The sequence below is a fragment of the Phocoena phocoena genome, chromosome 2, assembly GCF_963924675.1.
Source record: "Phocoena phocoena chromosome 2, mPhoPho1.1, whole genome shotgun sequence".
In the NCBI taxonomy this organism is placed as follows: Eukaryota; Metazoa; Chordata; class Mammalia; order Artiodactyla; family Phocoenidae; genus Phocoena; species Phocoena phocoena.
In genome coordinates, this window is record NC_089220.1 from 170,516,231 (window position 1) to 170,539,992 (window position 23,762).

The 23,762-nt window shown below is 41.7% G+C and overlaps 1 protein-coding gene across 1 annotated transcript in view; it reads right to left on the bottom strand.

Annotated features, from left to right (window-relative positions):
* Positions 1–19,641, bottom strand: part of FAM107B (family with sequence similarity 107 member B) — a 212,176-nt gene extending 192,535 nt beyond the window's left edge. Inside the window, exon 1 of the mRNA XM_065872033.1 lies at positions 19,231–19,641. Coding sequence (XP_065728105.1) covers positions 19,231–19,641 — 411 coding nt within the window. The remainder of the gene's footprint in view (positions 1–19,230) is intronic.
* Between the last annotated feature and the right edge of the window lie 4,121 nt (positions 19,642–23,762).

The window sequence follows — 23,762 nt, forward strand, 5'->3', positions numbered from 1 at the left end:
CCTATGGCCCGTCAAATCGTCATGACGTCAGAGTCTCTTCCCTTTTGCTCCTCACTCATCTCTGCAAAGAGAACACTCTGGAAGGGACAGAGTGCCTGGAAGGGACCCAGCTTCACACTCAACGGTTTCCCTTTCCCATTTCACTTGCAAAATGTTCAGATAAGAGTTCTACTTCCCCTCCAGGCCCAGTCCAGGTGCAAAGGCACGTGGCTTCTAGTAACCCTTTGGTATAGGATACGAACAGCCAATACCAATGGAACTGAATGTGTGCCATGGTGTGTAAGCCTGTCCTGTGTCTGGGGACCTCTGTGTGTGTGACAGTCTCCGATCTTAAGATGGGGTGAATAAGGCTCGCGCAAACTTAGCCATTCAAACAGCACATCGTATAAAAGAAAATGTAAGAATGGGCAATTTTTGGGGGGCTTCCCTGGGGGCGCAGTGGTTGAGAGTCCGCCTGCCGATGCAGGGGACGTGGGTTCGTGCCCCAGTCCGGGAAGATCCCACATGCCGCGGAGCGGCTGGGCCCGTGAGCCATGGCCGCTGAGCCTGCGCGTCCGGAGCCTGTGCTCCGCAATGGGAGAGGCCGCAACAGTGAGAGGCCCGCGTACCGCAAAAAAAAAAAAAAAAAATAAGAGGGAACTCCTCAGGATGTAAGAAACCACTGCCTAATGATTTCTGCAGGGAGATGGCAACGTGTGACTCAGACCTCATAATTGCTATGTCATGTAGTGGAAACTGTGGGGAAAGAGTTTCCAGCAGCCGAAGAGAGGGTGGTAGCATTGAGGGTTTCTTAAAGCAGGCAGAGTCGTCTCCCGATAATGTCATAGTAAAGGAAAAACAACAAGCTCTCAGTTAGGGTGGAAATAATTTGGTTGGAACTGGCTCCGAAGAAGGAAGGATAAAGCCATTCTCTTTCTTCTTCTCTTTATAAAGCCATCTAGGTCCTTCTTTCTTAGAGAGGCAAGTCATGGAACTTGAAGGTGAATTTTGAAAGATTGCCAGTTCGTTGCCAAGCATATAACTATGCTTTTGAGCCTAGTATTTGAAGGATGCCATTGATTCTATTTGCATGGTAGGAGGGAAAATACATCTACATATAGTGCTGATAGGCAGGGCGATTTTTGTTTTAAGCTTCAAAGGAGATTTGAAAAGGCATGACTTACTGAGTAGGAAATAGTCACTTAAAAAAACAAACTAAATCACAGAAACTTCCTTTTCCCTTCTTGCTGTGCTTCACCATTCACTTTACAAAGGAATTATCAGGAATCCTTCACATCTGGTACTGGGCATTGTTTTCCTTAAGGATCTCAAAAAATGTGAGGGTAAAAGAACAATAAAGAAGCTGTTACATGTTGCATCTCTCTGGGGAGAGCTTTTAAAATACTGATGCAACAGTCCCAGCTCTGATGCATTAAATACAAATTCTGAGAGTGCTAGAATTATTAGTCAGTATTAGTATTAGCAATTAAAAAAACAAAGAAAACCTCCCCCAAATGATTCTAGATGCAGCCAGGGTTGAGAACAACTGGGATAAAGAATGGGATGGAACTGTTTATCAGTTAAACAGCAGCGTAAACAATGGGAATAGTGACCACCACAAAATAGGTATTGCTGTGTATTGAACGTTTGTGTCCCCATCCCCAGATTCATATTTGAAAACCTAATGCCCAAGCTGATGGTCTTAGGGGGTGGTGCCTTTGGGAGGTGATTAGGTCATGAGGGTGGAGCCCTCATGAAAGGGATTAATGCCCTTATAAAAGAGACCCCAGAGAGTTCCCTTGCCCCTTCCGCCATGTGAGGAGGACACAGCAAGAAGTCTTAACTGGGAAGACGGGCTTCACCTGACCATGCTGGCACCCTGCTCTCAGAACCCCAGTATCTGGAACTGTGAGAAATAAATTTCTGTTGTTTATAAACCTGTTCTAATAAATTTATATAACAAATAAATTTATATAATAAATAAATTTCTGTTGTTTATAGTCTGTAGTCTTTTGTTATAGTAACCCCAACAGACTAAGACAGGCATCAAGCCCAAATAAGAGCAAGGTCCTTTGTGGTCACCCCCTCCAGAATTTCTGCACCCCCTCACCCCTAACATTTTACATCCTTTCCCTTGCTTCATTTCTCTCCTGCAGTTATTACTATCTGTAACATATTATATAACTTACTAGTCTATCTTATTTATTGTGTGCCTCCCTCGGTAGGCTGGAGTCTCCACAAGGGCTTAGCAACGGGTTAGCTCTCTAGTTCCTAGAATGGTGCCTGGTCACATTTCACGTTCTCGCTAAATACTTGTTGGATAAAGGAATGAATCCATGGGAATCAGGTCTGGTTTCGGTACTGTCCTTGTAAAGCAATTCTGCTGCTGTAAAACTTAGCAATTAGCTTCTGAAGGATTGCTCCTCACTGAGCTCCTCCGTGATCCAAAAAGACAATGGGAGAGCTGGTCAACCTTGGCTGGGGACTTGTCATTTGTGTCCTGCAAATGAGCCACCCATCGGAAGCTCCCTCAGACAGGAATAAACAATCCAGTAGGTCATTCAACAGCGAGCCTTTGGAACTCAAAGAGGGGTTTTGCTCATGGCCTCTGGGGACAATGAATTATAATCCAGATGGTCACGCAGGAAAGATGGTGCCACACACAAGCACGGGAAGTACAGAAAATCTAAAGTGAAGAATTGGCCGTAACAATTGGCTAGTGAATACCTGAAGCAAACATGCATTTTAAAACTAGCCTGGGATAAGAATATCATTTCAAAGACCTGAAGTCAAAGAGGTATTTAGGAGACAGGCCTGAGCTCGTGCTTCCATGCCCAGGAAAATACCTTACAGGCCAGCAGGGAATGTCTTCTTCCAAGAGAGCAGAGCATGTCTGCAGAGGGTAGGAGGGGAGGGATGCCCTAGATGCCCAGCCTGGGGTTCCCATCTGCAGCAGGTGCCAATAAGCTGGTCCCTGAGGAGCAGAGGAATGCAAAACTTTCACCTGAAGTTCAAAGTCTGGGCTGGGCTGCTGACACGCATTCCCAGGTTAGCTGAAAGAAAAGCAGAACACAAACGGCCTGCAAGTGGATTTAAAAAGGGAATCTCTTTGCTCTGTAAACATTCATTTCAACCCTCTCTCTATTTGCTCCGTTTCCTTAACTTCTTAATGAAAGTTTCATTGAAAAAATCTAGCCATCCACTTTGAGATAAATGAATATCCCCCCCGGGGGCTAAATGGGCTTGTGACATGAGAGGGTCTGCCCCAGAGCCTGAAAGTGCCCCTCTGCTTCTTTCAGCAACTCCAAAGGCAGCCAACCTCTGGACACCTAGTTATGTGAGATAAGAAATGTCCTTCCTGGGCTTCCCTGGTGGCGCAGTGGTTGAGAGTCCGCCTGCAAATGCAGGGGACACGGGTTCGTGCCCCGGTCCGGGAAGATCCCACATGCGCAGAGCGGCTGGGCCCGTGAGCCATGGCTGCTGAGCCTGCGCGTCCGGAGCCTGTGTTCCGCAACGGGAGAGGCCACAACAGTGAGAGGCCCGTGTACCGCAAAAAAAAAAAAAAAAAAAAAAAGAAATGTCCTTCCTGTTTAAGCTAATCGGAGTCAGGTTCTTGGCCACCTACTGCCTTTCTCTGCCTTGCTCACCTGGCGAACACCTTCTAGCTTTGAGACCCTGCTCTCATGCAGTGTTGATTCACTGCCCTCCTGCTCAGTACACCATACATCTACCATGGCACCAACGTTGTTACTGCAGTTTCTGTCTCTGTCGGTCAGACGGTAAGCTCCTTAAGAGAAAGAAGTACGTCTTCTCCCTTTTGTTTTTCCAGAACTGACAAGAGTCCCTGGCACAATTGAAAGGTGTGAATCAATGAATAAATCAATGAATGAATGAATCGATGACTAAGTGAATCAACGATCTTAGAGATAGAGACCCCCTGTGACAGCAGAAATGCCAAAGCATAAGTGTGAGTCAGGAGAAAAAGAGACAAGAACGATAAAGGGCACAATGGAAATGGGGAGACAGGAGACAGCAAAATGGGAAAAGTTTGAGACTGTAATTATGAGAAACTGATATGTGATCATTTGGGTTTATGGCCGTTTCATTGGATGGGAAAGAAAAGAGTGTGTATAATTGTATAATGCTTTGAACAATAAGCCGTAGAAATGAGATAATGCCATTTTGGCATTGATGACCTCACTTTGCAGCTGGTTTTCTTTGTTTTTTGTTGTTGTTGTGTTTTTTGCCTGACTCCTGTCCTAGCGCGGCAAGCAGCTCCAAGGCAAAATGAGTGCTTGGTTCTTTGTGGCAAAGTCAGCAGCTAACCCAGCATGTGTTAGGCCCCCATTAATGTTTGTTGAACCAAGGAATGAATGAAAACTTTAAAGCTCCCAAGTTAGACTTCACACCAACTACTGAAGGCACAGAAGAAATAACCTGCTGAATGAAATGATTTGTTCCTTGTTAAATCAAATTACTTTTTTTCTCCATTAACGCCCTCTAACTTGACAATAATATGTACATCATTGGCTTTTATCTCTGATTTAGAAAGTAACCCATTAAGTGTAAAATCATATGCTTTATGCTTTAATCAGATTAACTGAAAATATCTTTTAGATACTGAGTTCTTTGCAAATCAGAAAAAAAAAGTTTTTTCTTTCAGCCAAAAACATTGTAAAGTCAGAATTGTGAAAAGAAATTTAAGCCACTATTACAGTGTCTTTAATACAGCTCAGGGTCTTAATAATGTGAACAAGATTATCTATATACTTCTCCACATGCTATTAAAGTCACAGACAGTGATGAGGTGAATGCATCTTTGTTTTCTTCAGCTCCCGTTTCAATGGTGTCATCGTTTTGTTATTAATATTTTCTATTTTCTCCTGTAGTTCTTAAATTTCTGTATAAATAGTCATTCTTTCCAACACGGCACTAGAATAATAAAAACTCTCATTTTGCAAATAGGTAAACAGAAGCATAAAGAGGTTAGTTCTTTGCCATGTGGGGAATTCATTGAGGGCTCCAGAAAGTAGTCTAGAAGGACAGTTGAAAGAAAACTGCTTCCTCTAGCAGAGTTCACTTCAAAATAAGTTTTTCTGGCTCATTTGTCTTAAACCTGAGTAATAAACAGTTCATCCTTCAAAGGGAAAATATCTTGACCCCTACTCTCTGGTGTGGTCTTAAATTATTCCCATCCATTTCTAAAACAAGGAATGGATCACAAAGATATGGGCAACACTAAACAAAGGTGAAATGATAAGGCTCTGTGAGGCTCATGTACAATAAACCTCCCCCCTGATTTTGATTTTTCTGATTCACCCTTCAAGTTATTCAACAAATATTTGTCTGGCATTGTTCTAGGCACTGCCCATCATAGGTAGAAAGGAAAAAGGCTACAGCCCCTGTCCTCAAGCTCCTGATAGCCTAGTGGGACAGCCAGACATATGAACAAATATGGTGCTTTACTTGAGGTAAACAGCAAGTCCTAGGCCAGCCCAGGAGAAGGCACCAACCTGGAACTAGGTATTGGGGATGGTGACAGAGAAGGGGACAGAACAATAACATTATGAGGAGGGATTGTCCAAAGTGTGTGGGAGGTTAGAGGGGGAGGGAGAAGTCACGTGACCCAGCTGCTACTGGGAGCCATTTCATCACCACCAAGGGAAACACACGTTGGTGAAGCCAAGGCCACAGGTGGCTAAGCAGAAAGATGGAAGACACTAGATGCTCCGTGGCTTCATTGAACTGTTGAATCAACCCATTCCAAAGCCACCCACCCTTGGGGCTTGTTTTTAAGCGACATAATACGTTTACATAGCGTCTAAGTTTAAGTTTTTCTGTTTCTTACAGCTAAAAGCATCCTAAGTGATGCAAAGAAGAGGAGGTTTGGAGGAAGGATAGTTCATTTTTGCACACATTGAATTTGAGATGACTGTGAGACCACCTAGAAATTTCCCGGGGATAGGTAAGTCAGTCTGGATCACCCTTGTTAAAACATCTGTAATTACTTTTTAATACTTTGGCGTAAACACTTTGAGTATCTGTATCCCCTGGACATTGAGTTGCAGTTGAAGTGCTTCCATGGCATCTTCAGGAACCCAGGTTCTTTCTTCCTACTCCACCATCTCAAGGTTATTTGCTTTTATCTACAAGTGTGTCCTCACCCACTTACAGGATGGCTACAGCAGCGCCAAGCATCCCATCCTTACCCAACAATGTCCAAAGGCCAAATTCCAGAACATTTTTCCTTGTGTTCCTTCTTGAGAGCAAAGAAAGTTTTGGAGGCTACACTCAGAGGTGCTTAGTTAGTATTTGAAGCACCCTATTCAGGTATCTACTTCCAGAGATGACCACAGCCAGTGTTCCACATGAGGCTAGCTACATCTCAACTAGAGGATTTGTTATTAGCCTAAGAGATGTTGGAAATTATTTTTCCCTTGTGAAATGAATGGTATTCAAGGTCCTTGACTGACCAGAGTTTTTGCCTTTGTACAATGAAGTATGAGAAGGTGGCCAGTTCAGAAGTCCAACTCCTTTATCACATCCTGGACCTTAAACTCCAGTTGGTCTTGGACCCACATCCAACAGAGGGCTCTTCACCCCATTTGACTCGCGTGGCTGGCTGGTTTTGCCATTAGAATACTGTCACCTTCCTATGTATCATTCTGTTCATGCCAAGGGCTACTACGTAAAAGGACAAGAGCTAGGGAACTTCTTCCAGCATTCAGGGTCAGGGAAGATGCCTCTTTTTGTGTGCTCTCGCCAACAGATGTTTGTACCCGTGGCAGGATTCATGTGAGACCTTCTTTAGCGAAGCACATCACTGGGGAGCAAGTTGTGGATGGGTAGACATGGAGCCCCCAGGTGCCTCTACTTGTTGGAGGCTACCACTGTTTACTGGACAATTCTGAATGGTCAAAATAGCTCAGGTCAACTTGCAACACCACCACACCAAGGTACCTCTCCCTACAGAGACTCAAGTATTACACATCCAGGTTAGGTGGGTCCTGGCAGAGACTCAGTCCAGAGACAGGCTTCCTGGAATCCTAGGTAAAGCCCTGGGATGGAGAGCCAGCTAGGAGAGCCGTCACCTGACTATACAGCAGAGTCTATTCAGTTGCTCTTCCTTCCTTCCTGCTTCCTGTGTGTGTATCTCCTAAAACATCCAGCTCAGTCAAAGAGGGTAAGAAAGCAGATATTACTGGTTTAGGGCATGTGCATTGATGTTCCTGTTCAAGAGCTTCCTTACACAAGATCTCACCCTTTTTCAAAAAAATTTACTTATATTTTATTTATTTATTTTTGGCTGCGTTGGGTCTTCGTTGCTGTGCGCGGACTTTCTCTAGTTGCAGCGAGTGCGGGCTTCTCTTTGTTGCGGTGCGCGGGCTTCTCATCGCGGTCACTTCTCTTTTTGCAGAACACAGGCTCCAGGCGCGCCGGCTTCAGTAGTTGTGGCTCATGGGCTCTAGAGCTCAGGCTCAGTAGTTGTGGCACACGGGCTTAGTTGCTCGTGGGATCTTTCCGGACCAGGGATCGAACCCGTGTCCCCGGTGTTGGCAGGTGGATTCTTAACCACTGTGCCACCAGGGAAGTCCCAAGACCTCACCATTTATTCGGCCTCTACATACATGATTTTTCTCACAGCCATCTTTCACAAGCAGGGGGTGGCCAGCACTTCCTGATGGCCAGCAACGCCCCAGGTCTAGTGCCTCCTTCCTTCCCCCTTAAGTCAGTACATCAGAAAGCAGATGAGGGAGAGTGATTTATTCCAGCTTTACTGAAGAGTGATTGACAAACAGAAAATTGTATATATTTCAGGTATGCAACGTAATGTGTCGATATCTGTATACATTGAGAAATGATTACCCCAATTAGCTAACATATGCATCATCTCACATAGTTACCTCTTTTTGTGTGTGTGGTAAGAACACTTGAGATCTACTCTCCTAGTGAATTTCAAGGATATAGTATGTTATTATTAACTATGGTCACCATGCTGTCCATTAGGTCTCCAGAACTTATTCATCTTAAAACTGAAAGTTTGTACCTTTGATCAACATCTCCCCTTTCCCCCACTACCCACAACCCCTGGCAACAGTCACTCTATTACTATGAGTTCAGCTTTTTTAGTTGAACTCCACACATAAGTGAGATCATGCAGTATATGTCTTTCTGTGTCTGGCTTATTTCACTTAGCATAATGTTCTTTAGGTTTATCCATGTTGTCACAGATGACAGGATTTCCATGTTTTTAAGGCTGAATAATATTCCTTTGTGTGTGTGTGTGTGTGTGTGTGTGTGTGTGTGTGTGTCCCATTATCTTTATCCATTCATTCATTGACAGTTACTTGGGTTGTTTCCATGTCTTGGCTACTGTGAATAACCCCACTGTGATCCTGGGGGTGCAGATATCTCTTCAAGGTAGTGATTTTATTTCCTTTGGATATATACCCAGAAGTGGAATTGCTGAATCATATGGTAGTTCTATTTTTAATTTTTTGAGGAACCACCATACTGTTTTCCATAATGGCTTACCAATTTACACTCCCATCAACTGTGCATAAGGGTTCTCTTTTCTCCACATCCTTGCCAATATTTATCTTTTGGCTTCTTGATAATAGCCATCCTAACAGGTATGAAGTGATATCTCATTGTGGTTTGCATTTCCTTGATGATTAGTGATATTAAACCTCTTTTCATGTACCTATTGGACATTTGTGTGTCTTCTTTGATGAAGTGTCTATACAGGGCCTTTATCCATCTTTTAATTGGGTTATTTGGGGGGTTTTTGCTATTGAATTGTATGAGTTCCTTATATATTTTATTAGCCCTTTATCATATATATGATTTGCAAATATTTTCTGCCAATCTGTAGGCTGCCTTTTAATTTTGTTGATTGTTTCCTTTGCTGTGCATATGCTTTTTGGTTTGATATGGCCCCAATTGTTTATTTTTGCTTTTGTTGCCTGTGCTTTGATGTCAAATCCAAAAACTCATTGCCAAGGCCCATGTCAAGTGTTTTTCCCCTGTTTTCTTCTAGGAGATTTAAGGTTTCAGGTCTTACATTTAAGTCTTTAATTCATTTGGGGTTGATCTTTGTGTTTGGTGTAAGATAAGGGTCCAATTTCATTCTTTTGCATGTAGATATCCAGTTTTCCCAGCACCATTTATTGGAGAGACTGTCTTTTCCCCATTGAGTATCCTTCGTGGCTTTGGTGAAGATTACTTGGCCATATATAAGTGATTTTTTAAAAGATATAACTTTAAATTGGCTCTAATTATAGGTATACATATATCACATTTGAACTTTCTATAAGACTGTGTTGTTTTATCTAAAAATATAACAGTTGCCAGGGCTGTCATTTTCCATTTAACTGAATGTGGGATACCCACAAACCAGCCTCCCACAACAAAATCATAAACACTTCCCATAGCAGGTCCTGTGCCCTTTGTGGAGACTCCCTCTTCCTCTAATTGCCTCCAATTTCCAAACTCTCACCTCCCCTGGTGCAGAATTACAAAAGCGAGCATGTCAACCTCATAATGGAAAAAGTGTTAACGTGATGAGATCTATTTTCTTTGGAAAGGGGGAACTGTGAGTGCAAAACTACAGGCAGTTCAGATCAGGTTAACACATGTCCTTGGCTAGAGAAAAAGCCTTTAACTTCCCATGATTGATGTAGCACATTCATTCAACTAGTCCCTATGGTTCCTGGAGCATATGAAATTTTAAAGTTTCCAGTATACTCAGCGAGTGAAATAGCAGATATTTTTTGACTAAAGGACAACTACATACTATATAATCAAGAGGATGGAAATCCCAACTCTACAGAAGCAGTTATTTTGGGAAAATGGGTCTTGGAATCTCCTTGGTGACTCTTTGGTTAGACAATCCCAGGCCATTGCCTATGAACAAAGTAAACCCTGCTCTTTTATTAACCACCAGTGAAAAGGAGGGCAAAGGATCAACTAGGTCATGGGCATATTGCCAGGTTCTCTCTGATGTGCTAGAAATAGGTGTGGCTCAGAAATGGGCTGACCTCTTCCTTTTGTACCTCTCCCTCCAACATATCAACACCACCTCAGAAAATATATATAATTCTTATCTGAACTGTGAACACAGGAGAAACCTCACTTGAGAACAATGCTTTAAAATTTGCTAAAATTATGCACTCAACTTTTTTTTTTTTTTTTTTGCGGTACGCGGGCCTCTCACTGTTGTGGCCTCTCCCGTTGCGGAGCACAGGCTCCGGACGCACAGGCTCAGCGGCCGTGGCTCACAGGCCCAGCCGCTCTGTGGCATGTGGGATCCTCCCGGACCGGGGCACGAACCCGTGTCCCCTGTATCGGCAGGCGGACTCTCAACCACTGCGCCACCAGGGAAGCCCCTATGCACTCAACTTTTATTTCTTAGCTTGGAACATATATGCCCCTCAGCTCTAAATTGTCTGAAAATTTTGCATTTTTGCCATCATGTCGTCTTTTATGGATGGTCTCCAATAGTCAAAGTGGTTCGATGTAAAATTTGCATGGTTTTATGAGGACTATTTATTTTATTTCATTCTAAGAGAATCCAAGAAGCTGTCTCTCTCTTTTCCAGTTGGGATGCAACTGAATGTCTGGATTGGAAAATTCCTGTCTGAGTACACTGGGTATATCATGCACTATCATGCCACTATGTTTAACATCTTTTGAAAGTAGAAACATAGTGTAAGAAATTATCAGGGCTTAAAATGAATGGTATGGTATTCCCACCAGCTTGTTAAGATACCCACCTTGTTGGTGTTGGCGTGTGTGTGTCGAGGGGGGCGGTTTGTGATTTTGCTAAGAGTATGAAAAGGAACTAGAAAACTAACATTTGATTGCATGGGTCTGTAAGTTGCTTTCTATTAGAATTGCTTTTATGTCAAATCATCTGTCTAGCAGAAAGCTTTCTTAATAGGGTATTTTTTTTAATAGGTAGTCTAGAATTCTGTTCTCTTCTATTAGGGTCCATAGGAAAAAGAAGGGAAGATTTCATTCTAAAGAAATGCAGGAACACTAGTTTGTACTAGAAAGTAGAAATGCAGCCTAGCACAGTTGCCCCTAATGATGCTTAAATAAAGGGAATGCAGAGTTAGGGTGGGATGAGGGAGTGATAGATGTTTACATACAAGTTTACAATATGCTTCTAAGCAACACTGCCCTCTACAGATGGTACTCCCAAGGCTTGACTTCAAGGCAACTTTAAGACATTGAAAATAAAATTAATTTGTTGAATGAGATCAGTTGCCTATGGAGGTGAATATCTCCAAGAGTTTTTCTGTTAATAGGTATCCAGTAGCCTCTCCAACACCAAATTCCAATTAACATGGCCAAGAGAGCATAGCCGGAATCTGATTCTAACCAAGGAAGCTGAAACCCACTTAATTAACTATCCTAGGTCTTAACAGAGACTGTGCCAAGAGAAGAGGAAGGATGGGCGTGGAGCCTAGACAAGGAGAACAGAATTAACAGCTATTCAGTTATTGGCAACATGAGTTCTGTACAGCCCAAGAAAGTCATGCTTTGACTGGTTGAATTGAGCTTCCCAGCCTGCTGCAAAGGTTACCCTTAGAGTGGAAATGGATCATATGCCTAACTCCACTGAGTCTTAATTTCCCCATCAGTAGGAGGTGAGTTCAGAGAGGTAATGGGACATACTCTGTAAAGGACCTATGGGCTACTGTGAAGACTTGATTTTTATTCTGAGTGAATGAGAGAGCCATTGGAGGGTTTTGAGCTGAGAATTGATTGGGATTATCAGAAGCTAACATTGTAGAAGGATTAGAAGGATCAAATGATCTAATCCACGTAAAGCATTTAGCACCACGCCTAAACTATTAATAGTGCTCAGCAAGTGGTAATCATGATTGTGATTACCATACTTAAGTGGTGCTATCAAAGTGGCTCCTCTTCACCAAGACTGAATCACGAAGAAATAGAAAATCTGAACAGAACTATTACTAGTAAGGAGGTTGAACCAGAAACCAAAAACCTCCTAACAAAGAAAAGCCTTGGGCCAGATTCACTGGTGAATTTTACCAAACATGTAAAGAATTAACACCAAAAAAACAAAAAAGAATTAACACCAACCCTTCTCAAAAGCTTCCAAAAAATTGAAGAGAGCGGAACACTTCCTAACTCATTCTATGAGGCAAGCATTACCCTGATGTCCAAGTCAGACAAAGACACTACAAGAAAAGAAAACTGGAGATAAATATCCCTGATAACTATTGATGCAACAATCCTCAACAAAATGCTAGCAAACATAATTCCATAACATATTAAAAGGATTACACCGTGACCCAGTGGGATTATACCATTTAATCCTGGAATACAAAGATGGTTCAACATACAAAAAAATCAATCAATACAACAACATATTAACAGTATGAAGGGGGAAAATATGATCATATCAATTAATGCAGAAAAAGCATTGAGAAAATTTAATACCCTTTCATGATAAAAATACTCAACAAACTAGGAATAGAAGGAAATTACTTCATATAATAGAGGACATATATGAAAAACCCACATTGTACTCAATGGTAGGATCATACTAAATGGTGAAAGACTGAAAGCTTATCCTCTAAGATCAGGAACAAGACAAGGATGTTCGCTTTTGCCACTTCTGTTGAACACAGTATTGCTGAATAGTATTGAAAGTTCAAGTCAGATCATTTAGACAAGAAAAAGAGATAAAAGGCATCCAAATTGGAAAGGAAGAAGTAAAATTATCTCTGTTCACAGATTATAATGATCTCATATGTATAAAATATAAAAATTCCACAGATAGACACACACACAACTATTCAAACTAATAAATGTATTCAGCAAAATCACAAGATGAAAAACCTATGTACAAAAAAAAACAATTGCATTTCTACACACCAACAACAAAAGATCAGAAAAGGAAATTAAGAAAACAATTTCATTTCCAATAGCATCAAAAAGAATAGAATACCTAGGGATAAACATAACCTAGGAGGCAAAAGACTTGTGTACTGAAAACTACAAAACATTGCTGAAAGAAATTTAAAAAGGCACAAATAAGTGGAAAGACAAACTATATTCACGGATTAGAAGACCTAATGTTTTTAAGATGTCGACACTATCCAAGCCATCTATAGATTCAATGCAATCCTTATCAAAATCCCAATAATTTTTTTGAAGAAATAGAAAAATCCATCCTAAAATTCATATGGAATCTCAAGGGACCCAAAATAGCCAAAACAGTCTTGAAAAAGAACAAAGTTGGAGGTCTCACATGTCCTGATTTCAAAACTTACTACAAACTACAGTAATCAAAACAGTGTGGTACTAGCATAAAGACAGACATATAGACCAGTGGAATAGAATAGAGGGCCCAGAAATAAACCCTCATATACATGGTCAAATGATTTTTCACAGGGATGCCATGAGTATTCAATGGGGAAAGGATAGTCTTTTCAACATACGGTGTTGGGAAAATTGGATATCCATGTGCAAAAGAATGCATTTGGATCCTTAACTTATACCAGATATGAAAATTAACTCAAAAGACCTAAATGTAAGAGCTAAGACTATAAAAGTCTAAGAAGAATACATAGAGAAAACTTCATGATATTAGATTTGGCTATGATTTCTTAAATATGACACACAAAGCACAGGCAACAAAAGAATAAATAGATAAATTAGACTTCATCAAAATTAAAATTTTTGTACATCAAAGGACACTATGAACAGAATGAAAAAGCAACCCACAGAATGGGAGAAAACATTTACAAATCATATATCTGACATGGAAGTAATAACCAGAATATATAAGGAACTGCTATAATTCAACAACATAAAATAAACAACTCAATTTAAAAATTGAGGCAAAGGCCTTGAATAGATATTTTTCCAAAGAATATAACAAATGGCCAATATGCACATGAAAAGATGCTCAATATCACTAATCATTAGGGAAATACAAATCAAAACCACAGTGAGACACCACTTCACACCCAATAGAATGGCTATTATCAAAACAAACAAAACTTCAAAAAGCAACAAGTGGCGGCATGGATGTGGAGAAATTGGAACACTCGGGCATTGTTGGTGGGAATATAAAGTGGTACAACCACTGTAGAAAACAGTACATCAGCTCCTCAAAAAAGCAAAGATAGAATTACCATATGATTCAGCAATTCTCCTTCTGGGTATATACTCAAAAGAATTGAAGACAAGGTTTTGAAGAGTTATTTGTATACCCATGTTCAGAAAAGCAATAACCTCAATTGCCAGAAGGTGGAAATGACCCAAGAGTTCATTGGTGGATGAATATGTAAACAAAATGTGGTATAAAAATACAATGGAATATTATTCTGCCTTAAAAAGGAAGGACATTCTGACACATTTCAACATGGATGAACCTTGAGGACATTATGCTAAGTGAAATAAGCTAGACACAAAAGGACGATACTGTGTGACTCCACTTAACATGAGGTACTTAGAGTAGTTAAATTCATAGGGACAGGAAGTAGAATGGCAGTTGCCAGGGAGTGGGAAGAGGGGCCAATGGGGAGTCAGTGTTTTATGGATACAGAGTTTGAGCTGGAAAAGATGAAAAAGGTTCTGGAGAAGGATGGTAATGATGATTGCACAACAATGTGAGAGGAGTGACCACCTGAGCCTGTGACACTGCGTCCAGAGCACGATTTGCGTTTGGTTTGCGTCTTGGTTACCACTTCTCTGTCTAGTAGCAAAGCCAGCCTGTTACAAAAAGCAGTGCAGTTAGCAACTGCACGACGGGCTCTGTTTCCCTTCCTTTTTGTAAAGTAGACTTTTAGTTAAAATACCCAGGAATGATTTCCAGAACCACAGTTACTTTCTCTTCCTGTGTTAGGCTGGCTACTTTGTTGGCGTAAGAACTAGATGAAGGGACTGCCCCGGTGGTCCAGTGGCAAAGCATCGCCTGCCAACACCGGGGACGCGGGTTCTGTCCCTGAAGATCCCACGTGCCGCGGCACAGTGAAGCCCTCACGCCTCAACTAGAGAGAGAGAAGCCCTCACGCTGCAGTGAAGAGCTCGCCTGCCGCAGCTAAGACCTGGCACAGCCAAAAATAAATAAAATAAAATAAAATAAAATAAATAAATATTAAAAAAAAAAAGAACTGGATGAAAACTTACCACTGCTATAGAAAGACTTTCTGAAACTTCCAAACTAACTCTGAAGCCCTTAGTTGCTTCTTGTGGGAGCTGTGCCTTTCTTACACTGCCAGATTTGTCAAGGGAGAGGGAGAGAGGAGAAAAACAGCACCATTCAGCTAGTAAGAAGGCAGTGTTAGGTCTGATGTGCAATGATAAAACAAAGTAGAGATCCTTCTCCATATATTCCAGCCCCCCCTTGTCTTCCCAAGGCTAAGATGGGAGTCTCTTCCATGTGCTCCTATGGTGTCCGGTGCTGACCCATAAGCCTTCTCGTACTGCACTGACACTGCCCAGTTACCCAACCGTATCTCCTACTGGAATGTAAGCAGCTTCACGGACTGTGTCTTCAACTATCTTTGTTTCTCCAGGACTACTGCTATCCTGGCACAGATTAAGAACACAGTACTTCTTGGCTGAAAAATAAAGAGTAAACAGCCTACTGCTGTATTTCATTGACTGTACGATCCCACCCATTATAAGACTTTTCCATTGCAAGACCACTAAGAAAGAAAAAATTTATAATCAGAAGATAGCAGCAATTGTAAGACACATTCCACTTTTATGGTTGTTATCACCTTGGTTCTAGTCCTGGATCAGGGAAGAGACGACCGCAAAAAGGTTGAAGACTTATTGGCATCACTTCAGAAATACAGATATGTGCACGTCTGCTTACACAAACGAAAACCTTTCCTCTTTAATTAGTTCACTTGGCCTCCCTATCTTGAGCTTTCCTGCTCAGACCAGATGTTGTTTCACATTGAAATGACTCACCCTCCTGTCTGAACCCCAGGAAACTAAAGACAGATAGAGGGACTCATTTCTCAGCTATGATTATGTGCCAAGGCTGAGCTCTTAAAAAAAAAAAAAAGTATTACTTGTTGCCTCTTCCAAGACAGCTTAAACGATGAGGCTCAGTGCCTCCCGAAAGAGAACTATTTTGCCTCCAGGCAAGCTTGTAACAAAGAAGCTTATTCATCATCTTCTGAGAGGAAACATGTCACGACAAAAGTACCAGGTAATGAAAAATCTGGGCAGTCCTATGGCACTTTTAATGGGAAGATTTCACAGCAATCCCACACTGTCATTGACAAAGCCTTGTCATCAGCAGGAGGCAGAGTAGAAAGCATCTCTTTCCATCATGTTATACACCATGAAACTAAGATCAAACAATGTTCAGCAAATTAATAAAAATGAAAGGTATGAATTCCGGTATGAATACTTGACTGTAAATCCTCAAACATCCTACAAAGAATAACGGTAAGCAGCAGAAGCGTGTCATAATTCAGAGGATAGACTTTGGCATCAAACGGAACTGGGCTCCAATCCTGGGTCTACTACTCCCTCCCTCTGTGACCTTGGGCAAGTGTCTGACCCTCTCAGAGCCTCAGTGTCCTCATCTGTACAATGGGACTTGTAAGAATATGCGCCTCACTGTAACCATGTAACGATAGGATACTCTATGTAACGCGCTCGGGACAATGGCTGGTGGACAGCAAGTTCTCTGTGAATATCAGCTCCTCAAATCGGAACCAAGACACATGCCCATTTACTACGCCCACGGGACTGCACACCCTGGCACTTAATTTTGCAGTGTTTCCATTTCATCACTCCCAGTTTGGTCTTTTTCTCCTCCTTGCTCAGTTTGGGACCCAGAGTCCACTGCTGCGTTTGCTACCCCGTGGGGTCCTCTCTTCTTTGCCTCCCCCCACCCCACCTTCCTGCTGTTCCTTCTGTGACCATCCTTAGGCTGGGATGATTACAATGACCTCTCAGCTCCAGTCTTCCCAAATCTAATCCATCCTACGTGGCCCCACCTGTTTATCTTCCCACAATGAAATCCCAAGCGTGACATTCCTCTGCTCAAAATTCTCAAAGCTTCCCCACTGCCTTCTCACCACAGCTTTCAAACCACTTTTGGCCTCAATTTACCTTCCCAGATGTCGCTCCAACTTAACCAGACAGATGTACCCGCCTATCCCTATGCTGCATTCCCCTACATTCAAGCTTTTGTTCATACAGTTTCCTTTTATTGCAAGGTCCTCCCCTTCATCTCTGCCTTTAAAAATCCTAACCCTCCTTCTAGACCAACCTCAAATTCCACCTCCCCTGCAATGTTCCTTTCCAGACCTTCCAACCTCCTTTGAAACGTCCTATGTGTATTTCTCTTTGAGACACTTATATTCAGATTCGCATTAGGGCTGGTTCCATCATAAGGCCTGCCTCACCTCTGTGGTCTGTCCTTGGCTTTGTTCATACCAAGTGGACAACAAATATGGATGTTACCCTGCTGCGTTTAATTGGTTATATTTGAATACACTTATTTACCATGAACCCCTGTGTCACATATGCCACTAACACAGAAAGATAAAATCAAATCAACTCTTGTACTTGCTGCTGTGTTTAGCAACATAGGGTGGGTCCTGAGTTGCTGGAATCTCTACCCAAAAGAAACTCTTCCAGCCCATTAAAATAGGGCATCATTTGTTCCTTTAACTAACGCAGCAGATATAATCTTAGCCATGCCATCCACTAAGCTAACTACGGTACTACTACAAATGTCTTATTCTGGATGTGGGTGTAAACTGAAAATTGAACAAGAAATATTTGGGGTTCTGTTTGTTTTGGATTTTGATTTAGAAAAAAAAAATTACAGTTCTTGCTATAACAGAGGGCTTGGTGAAATCCTCGGTCCAGTCTCAGAATAGAAGAATGTAGACAGTAGGGCTGAGCTTCAATCATTTAATATAAGCCTGTAGAATGTCAAGTGAAACTATTTTTAAAATCCTGTTTTAATCCTATCTTCACTGTTTGGCAGTTCTCATTGCTTGCGTTCAAATCAGCAAGTCAGACGAAAAGCGATTTGTTAAACTAGATAGAAAAAATAATCTTAAAAAATCAGAATATCTTAGTAATGTTTGATGCCAAAGACTTCTCGGTTTTTTCAATCTGGTCCTAAGCTACATGGCCAGGAATACAACCCCAGAATGCTCAAGGGGTGTCTCTGGAAAACATCATTCAAGAAACCCCGCCTCTACACTGTCTCCCAAATTGAGATTACCAGGAACTTTGAAATGATTTTGTAGCTCTATCCAATCAGAAGATTCGACTTGAGGACATGGGGAGGGGGAAGGGTAAGCTGGGACAAAGTGAGAGAGTGGCATGGACGTATATACACTACCAAATGTAAAATAGATAGCTAGTGGGAAGTAGCTACACAGGGAGATCAGCTCGGTGCTCTGTGACCACCTAGAGTGGTGGGAGGGAGGGAGACGCAAGAGGGAAGAGATATGGGGACATATGTATATGTACAACTAATTCACTTTGTTATAAAGCAGAAACTGACACACCATTGTAAAGCAATTATACTCCAATAAAGATGTTCAAACAAACAAACAAAACAAAAAAAAAAAACAGTTAAAATCCAGTAATTCCAGAAACAGGAAAGTAGATATATAAATAACTCAAGATGCTGCCTTTTAAGAGCAACGGCACCATTTTTTTCAAATAACTCCCTCTCCTGCCTTTAAGTCTCAGAAAACGATCACAGAAACATCCCCATTACGAATAGGTTTATAGGCCAGTTCCTTTCTTTACTGCTATGCGTACACTGATGGTCCTTTCCAAATTTTCCCAAATGTCATGTGATTCATTTTAAGTAGAGGCAACTTCTTAAATTCTATAACAAACCTTTCGTATCGTGGATCTTCATATAGATAAATTCACAAACCAGTAAAAAATTTTAAATGCTTTTCCAGACCCTATTTCTCCTCATGTTGTGTTGAGACACTGCTGGTTCTGGAGCACCAGGGGCAGGTAAAGGTCAGTGTTGGCCACTGCCAAGGCCCTGGTGCTTATTGTCATGGCCTCCCTCCGCATCCTTTGAGAACCTTATGAGAATTTAAAAGGCTTTACACACTTCCTCTCACTAGTAAGAGCTCCCCCAATGTCTCACTCACTCATAACGCTAAACAAGCTTGTTTCCTGAAGACACTCACCGAACACTGGACTCTCCCCCAACACCACTCCTTCTACAGTAACACTGGGAACACTCACCGCTGGTGTTTCAATAATTGATGGTCTGGGAATAGAAGTCTGAAAAGTAACTGCTTCACAGTCCAATGCCCCATCTAGAGAGCTGGGCAAATCCACAGGGGTCTCCGCGGGCTGGACAGCAGCGTGGTTACTTGAATTCCGGTTCGCACTGCCATTTCTCTCTGAATGGGTGCCGGAATCTCGCCTTTTCTCTGGAGTTCCTTCTTCCCTTCGTGGGTGACTTGGGTGTCGGCCCGCTTTGGCCTTGGGCTGAACAAAGACGGTGGAAGGGGTATCGGCTGCGCTGGGCTGATCGAAGGGAGCAGTCTCCCTTGTGTCCCCAAAACAAGCAAGCAGCGCTGAGCACGGGAATGGATGCATCCTTCTAGATGGAGATTTCAGGCTTTCAGCCAGCCTTGCCTTCCACCTGGACATGACCTGCAGCGAAACATTACAGAGTTCAAAGGGGGAAAGAAAATTTTCCAGGGATTCTGATCGCCTCCATAGTAGGTGACTCTTTCCTTGCCTGAAGAGAAGGACCTTTAGTGGCTGCCCCCAAATAGAAGGTTAGGAGATGGCCAGGCCACCCTCCCTGAGAGTCACGCGGCAGCCAACCCCGCTTCGGAAGCAGCATCCATTCCCGGCGATTTCACGCTCTTCCTTCCTTGATGCTGTCAGTGGCTAAAGAAAGCTGTCTGTGAGGCATGTGGTTGACTTGGGTTACAGTCCCCAGGCGGGGCAGACACTTCAGTGTAAGGTTGTGCCAAGTCAATGGACAGCTGCTTCAGATTACCTTGGAGGCATAAAGATAATGTAGCTGATAGCATCCACCATAATAGCGTCAGCCCGTGTATCAATAACATCACAACAGCCACATAACCTGCTTCGGTTACCCCCTTCAAATATTTATTCCCCCCAACAAAACAAAAGCCGCCCAGTTATGCGTCACAAATGAAGACCCCCAAGAAGGTCCTCGACCCTGGAGGCTGTTTCATTATTAAAATAGGAGGCCGACTTGAATCTTCCGTCTGGAGAGATCCATGTTTGGGTCTGATGTCCCAAGAACTTTTCTCAATCTTTCCTGAATCTTCTCCCAAACAAACTTCCTGGCTTCAGGATCCATATTGTCGCCTGGTAACTACAAAGAAGTCTTTGGTAATTTGGTCTTTACTATCCATGCTAAGTCCTTTATTAATTTTCAACAACACCAAAAAAAAAAAAAAAAAGGAGCCAACGTGAGCAATTAACACAAATATTATGTATGTGTGAATGTGTGTTCTGTCCATCTACTGTGTATGTTACTTAATTTTGGAAAATAACCCCCTTTTGAACATAGATCTGTTTTTCAACACATCAATTTGTGAATGGTGAAAGAGAATAAGAATAATAAATTATAACCACATTCCAAAACAATGCTCAAAATTGAGATCTTTCCTTAGCCGAGCATCTGCTAGGAATGCTAAAGAAATATAATACTGTAATGGTTTTCCCATTAATAGTGACTTTCAGGTCAAGATTTCAGGGTATATTGCCCTTTCTAATTTATTTGTTTGCTCTCTCTTTTAATATAATGTCAAGATGTGCTCTTAAGCTCAGACAGGTGGTAGATATTACAGCATGTATCCCCCATTTTATGGAGACAGAAACCGATTCTTTGAAATTTCAAGATTCTAACGCAAGATTCTGCTGTTGAGAAGGGCTAGGTGAAAGCCCAAGACCCCTGCTCTCCTATCTGGGCTCTGAGTCCCATTCGACCTGACAATCATCTTACCAAAATAACAGCTGTACTAGGAATATTGTCCTGAGTGTGCAGCCGTATCGATAATACATGAGGTCAGATACGGTGTGAGGAAGAGTGGCTACAGCATCAAATGAGGACTTTAGTTTTAGTCTTTACCAAACTTTAGAAATAAAATGTAAAAAGCTGTCATTTACTTAAAGGTTACCAAGTAACAGTCCCTGTGCTAAGCCAGATATATCAGACTTCCCAGTCTGGAGAGATCATTCTCCTTTTAATACCCAAGTACAAAGCAGTGCAGATCCCTTTCCGTGGAAGCAGGAGGTCCAGGCCTTTAGCAGGCTCCCCCCACCAGGTATTCCTGGGGAGCCCTGGGCCCTGTGTTCTGTGTCTCTTGTGCACTCAGGCAGGACGACTCTGTGATGCTTCCCTACATGTTCTTCCTCAGTACCCTCCCTCCCAAGCAGCTCACAACAAAGCGAGGCTGTAATGGTTAACAAGGCTTTACTGAAGACCCGAGGAGGACAGGAAGGAATTAAAGAGAAGAAAAAATAATTCTTAAACCTGGTTTCGTTCACTCATTCATTTATTCATTCAGCTATGTGCCAAGCACCTTCTAGAACTAGAGGGACAGCAGCTAACAGGGCAGCTTTTGAGTGGCTACATTCGGTAGACGACTGGGTAAGAAAGCTCCAAGCCCCTCCCTAAGGTCTGTCTCTCTCTTCTTGGCCCCAAACTTGCAGCTCCTCTGTGGAGACCACTGTACCTCCCACAAGGAGCAGTCGCAAGAGTGATAGCCAGAGGGCAGCTCCAGCCCACCTAGAAGAGTGCCTTATCTTCACTAGCATGGTCGCTAAGTCCAACCTAGAATAACAACATTAACAGGTGATGGTGATTGAGTGTTTATGATCAGACATGAGCCTCAGGAAATTAACTCATTTAATCCTCACAACCCTAGGAGAAAGGTGATATATTAATTCTCGTTTTTACCCATTAGAAAAACAAGACAGAAACTTAAGTAACTTGCCCAAGGTCACAGCACTGCTAAGGAAGAGAGCCAGGATTATGAACCCAGGCAGCTTGGCCTCAGAGTTCATGCTTTTACTTCCTATACAGTATCACTTTCCAAACACACACACACACACACACACACACACACACACACACACTCCAAAGAGGAACTTCCCAACAACCTTCAATCCAGCACTCTACCTCTGGGGATTTATTCTACAGATAAATACATGTGCATAGAGGTATGTCCAAGAATGTTCACGGCAGCAGGGTTTGTAATCACAAAGTTAATTGTTAATCAGTAGAAGACAAGTTAATATATAAGAAAATAGCCATACAGTTGGATACTATGCAGCAATAGAAAAAAAAAAAGATGTGTTTTTTTTTTTAACTATCTAGTTGGCAAAAACATGGGCAAAATATCTGAACAGACACCTCATCTAAGAAGATATACAGATAATAGGTAATATATGAAAAGATGTTCAATATAATTTCTCATTAGAGAATTGCAAATTAAGCAACAATGAGATACCAACACACACCTCTTCAAGTGGCTAAAATCTAAAAAAGCTGACGATACTGAATACCGGCAAGAATGCAGAACAACAGAAACTCTCATTCCTTACTAATAGGGATGCAGAATGGGTCATTCATAGTCACTAAAAACTGGAAGCACCGTGTGTCCTTTAATATGCGAATGAATAAACAAACTGTGATACACCCATACAATGGAATGTTATTCAGCAACAAAAAGAAAGGAGCTGTCAAACCTCAAAAAGACACGGAGGAACCTTAAATGCATATTGCTAAGTGAAAAAGGCCAGTCTGAAAGGACTATCTACTGTATGATCCCAATTATATTATATTCTGGAAAAAAGAAACTACAGAGATAATAAAATGATCAGTGTTTGCCAGGGGTCCTATGGGGGTTGGGGTCAGAGGGTAGTGAATAGATTGAAGTCTAAGGGATTTTAGGGTGGTGAAACTCTTCTGTATAATACTGTAATTTTGAATACATGACATTATGCATTTGTCAAAATCCTTAAAACTGTATGACACAAAGAGTGAACTTTAATGTGTGCAAAATTTAAAAATTACTTGGGAAAAAAAAGGATGTAGAGCCTTCCAGTTTAATATGGTGTACTAAGGAGCACACGTATTTATGTCGTTGCCTTTCTAAGAAACCGTGAAGATAATAGTAATGGAATCCTTTCAAAGGCTTAAATTCACGACACTAAAGAGAATAGGAAGGCCACTAATATACAAGAAAACTCAACAAATTTCTGTAGAAAAAAAAGCAGATGAAATATTACTAATTAATAAAAAGGAAAAAAAATAACCCCAGAAAGCCAGCATACTGAGTGGCACCTCATGGAAGCTCTTGGCCCAGGCAGCAGGTACAGTGGTACAGTTAAAAGTTTCTATACCCTCCCCTACCTGCAGACAGACTATAAAATGAATAATGAATAAATTAAAATGAATAAATAAATGAATGGATGCATAAATAAATAAAATGAATGAATAAATTAAAAAAATAAAGATTAAGGTGGGGGTCAGGGTCTTATTGAAACATCTGAGCTATTTAATGAGCTGTGTAATCAGTTCTTATCTAAAGTGTCTAATGAACTGTCAGGATAGCTAGTGTGGATGTCAATATCCAAGAACAAAGACCCTCTTGTTCTTTATATAGACCAGACATTGTAACAGAAAGCTCCCTGCCTGTTCACTTAAAGTGAACAGGTGTGTTGACGAATCCCACCAAGATTCACAGAGCTCCTGTTAACTTCAAACTCCTCTCTCAGGTAAA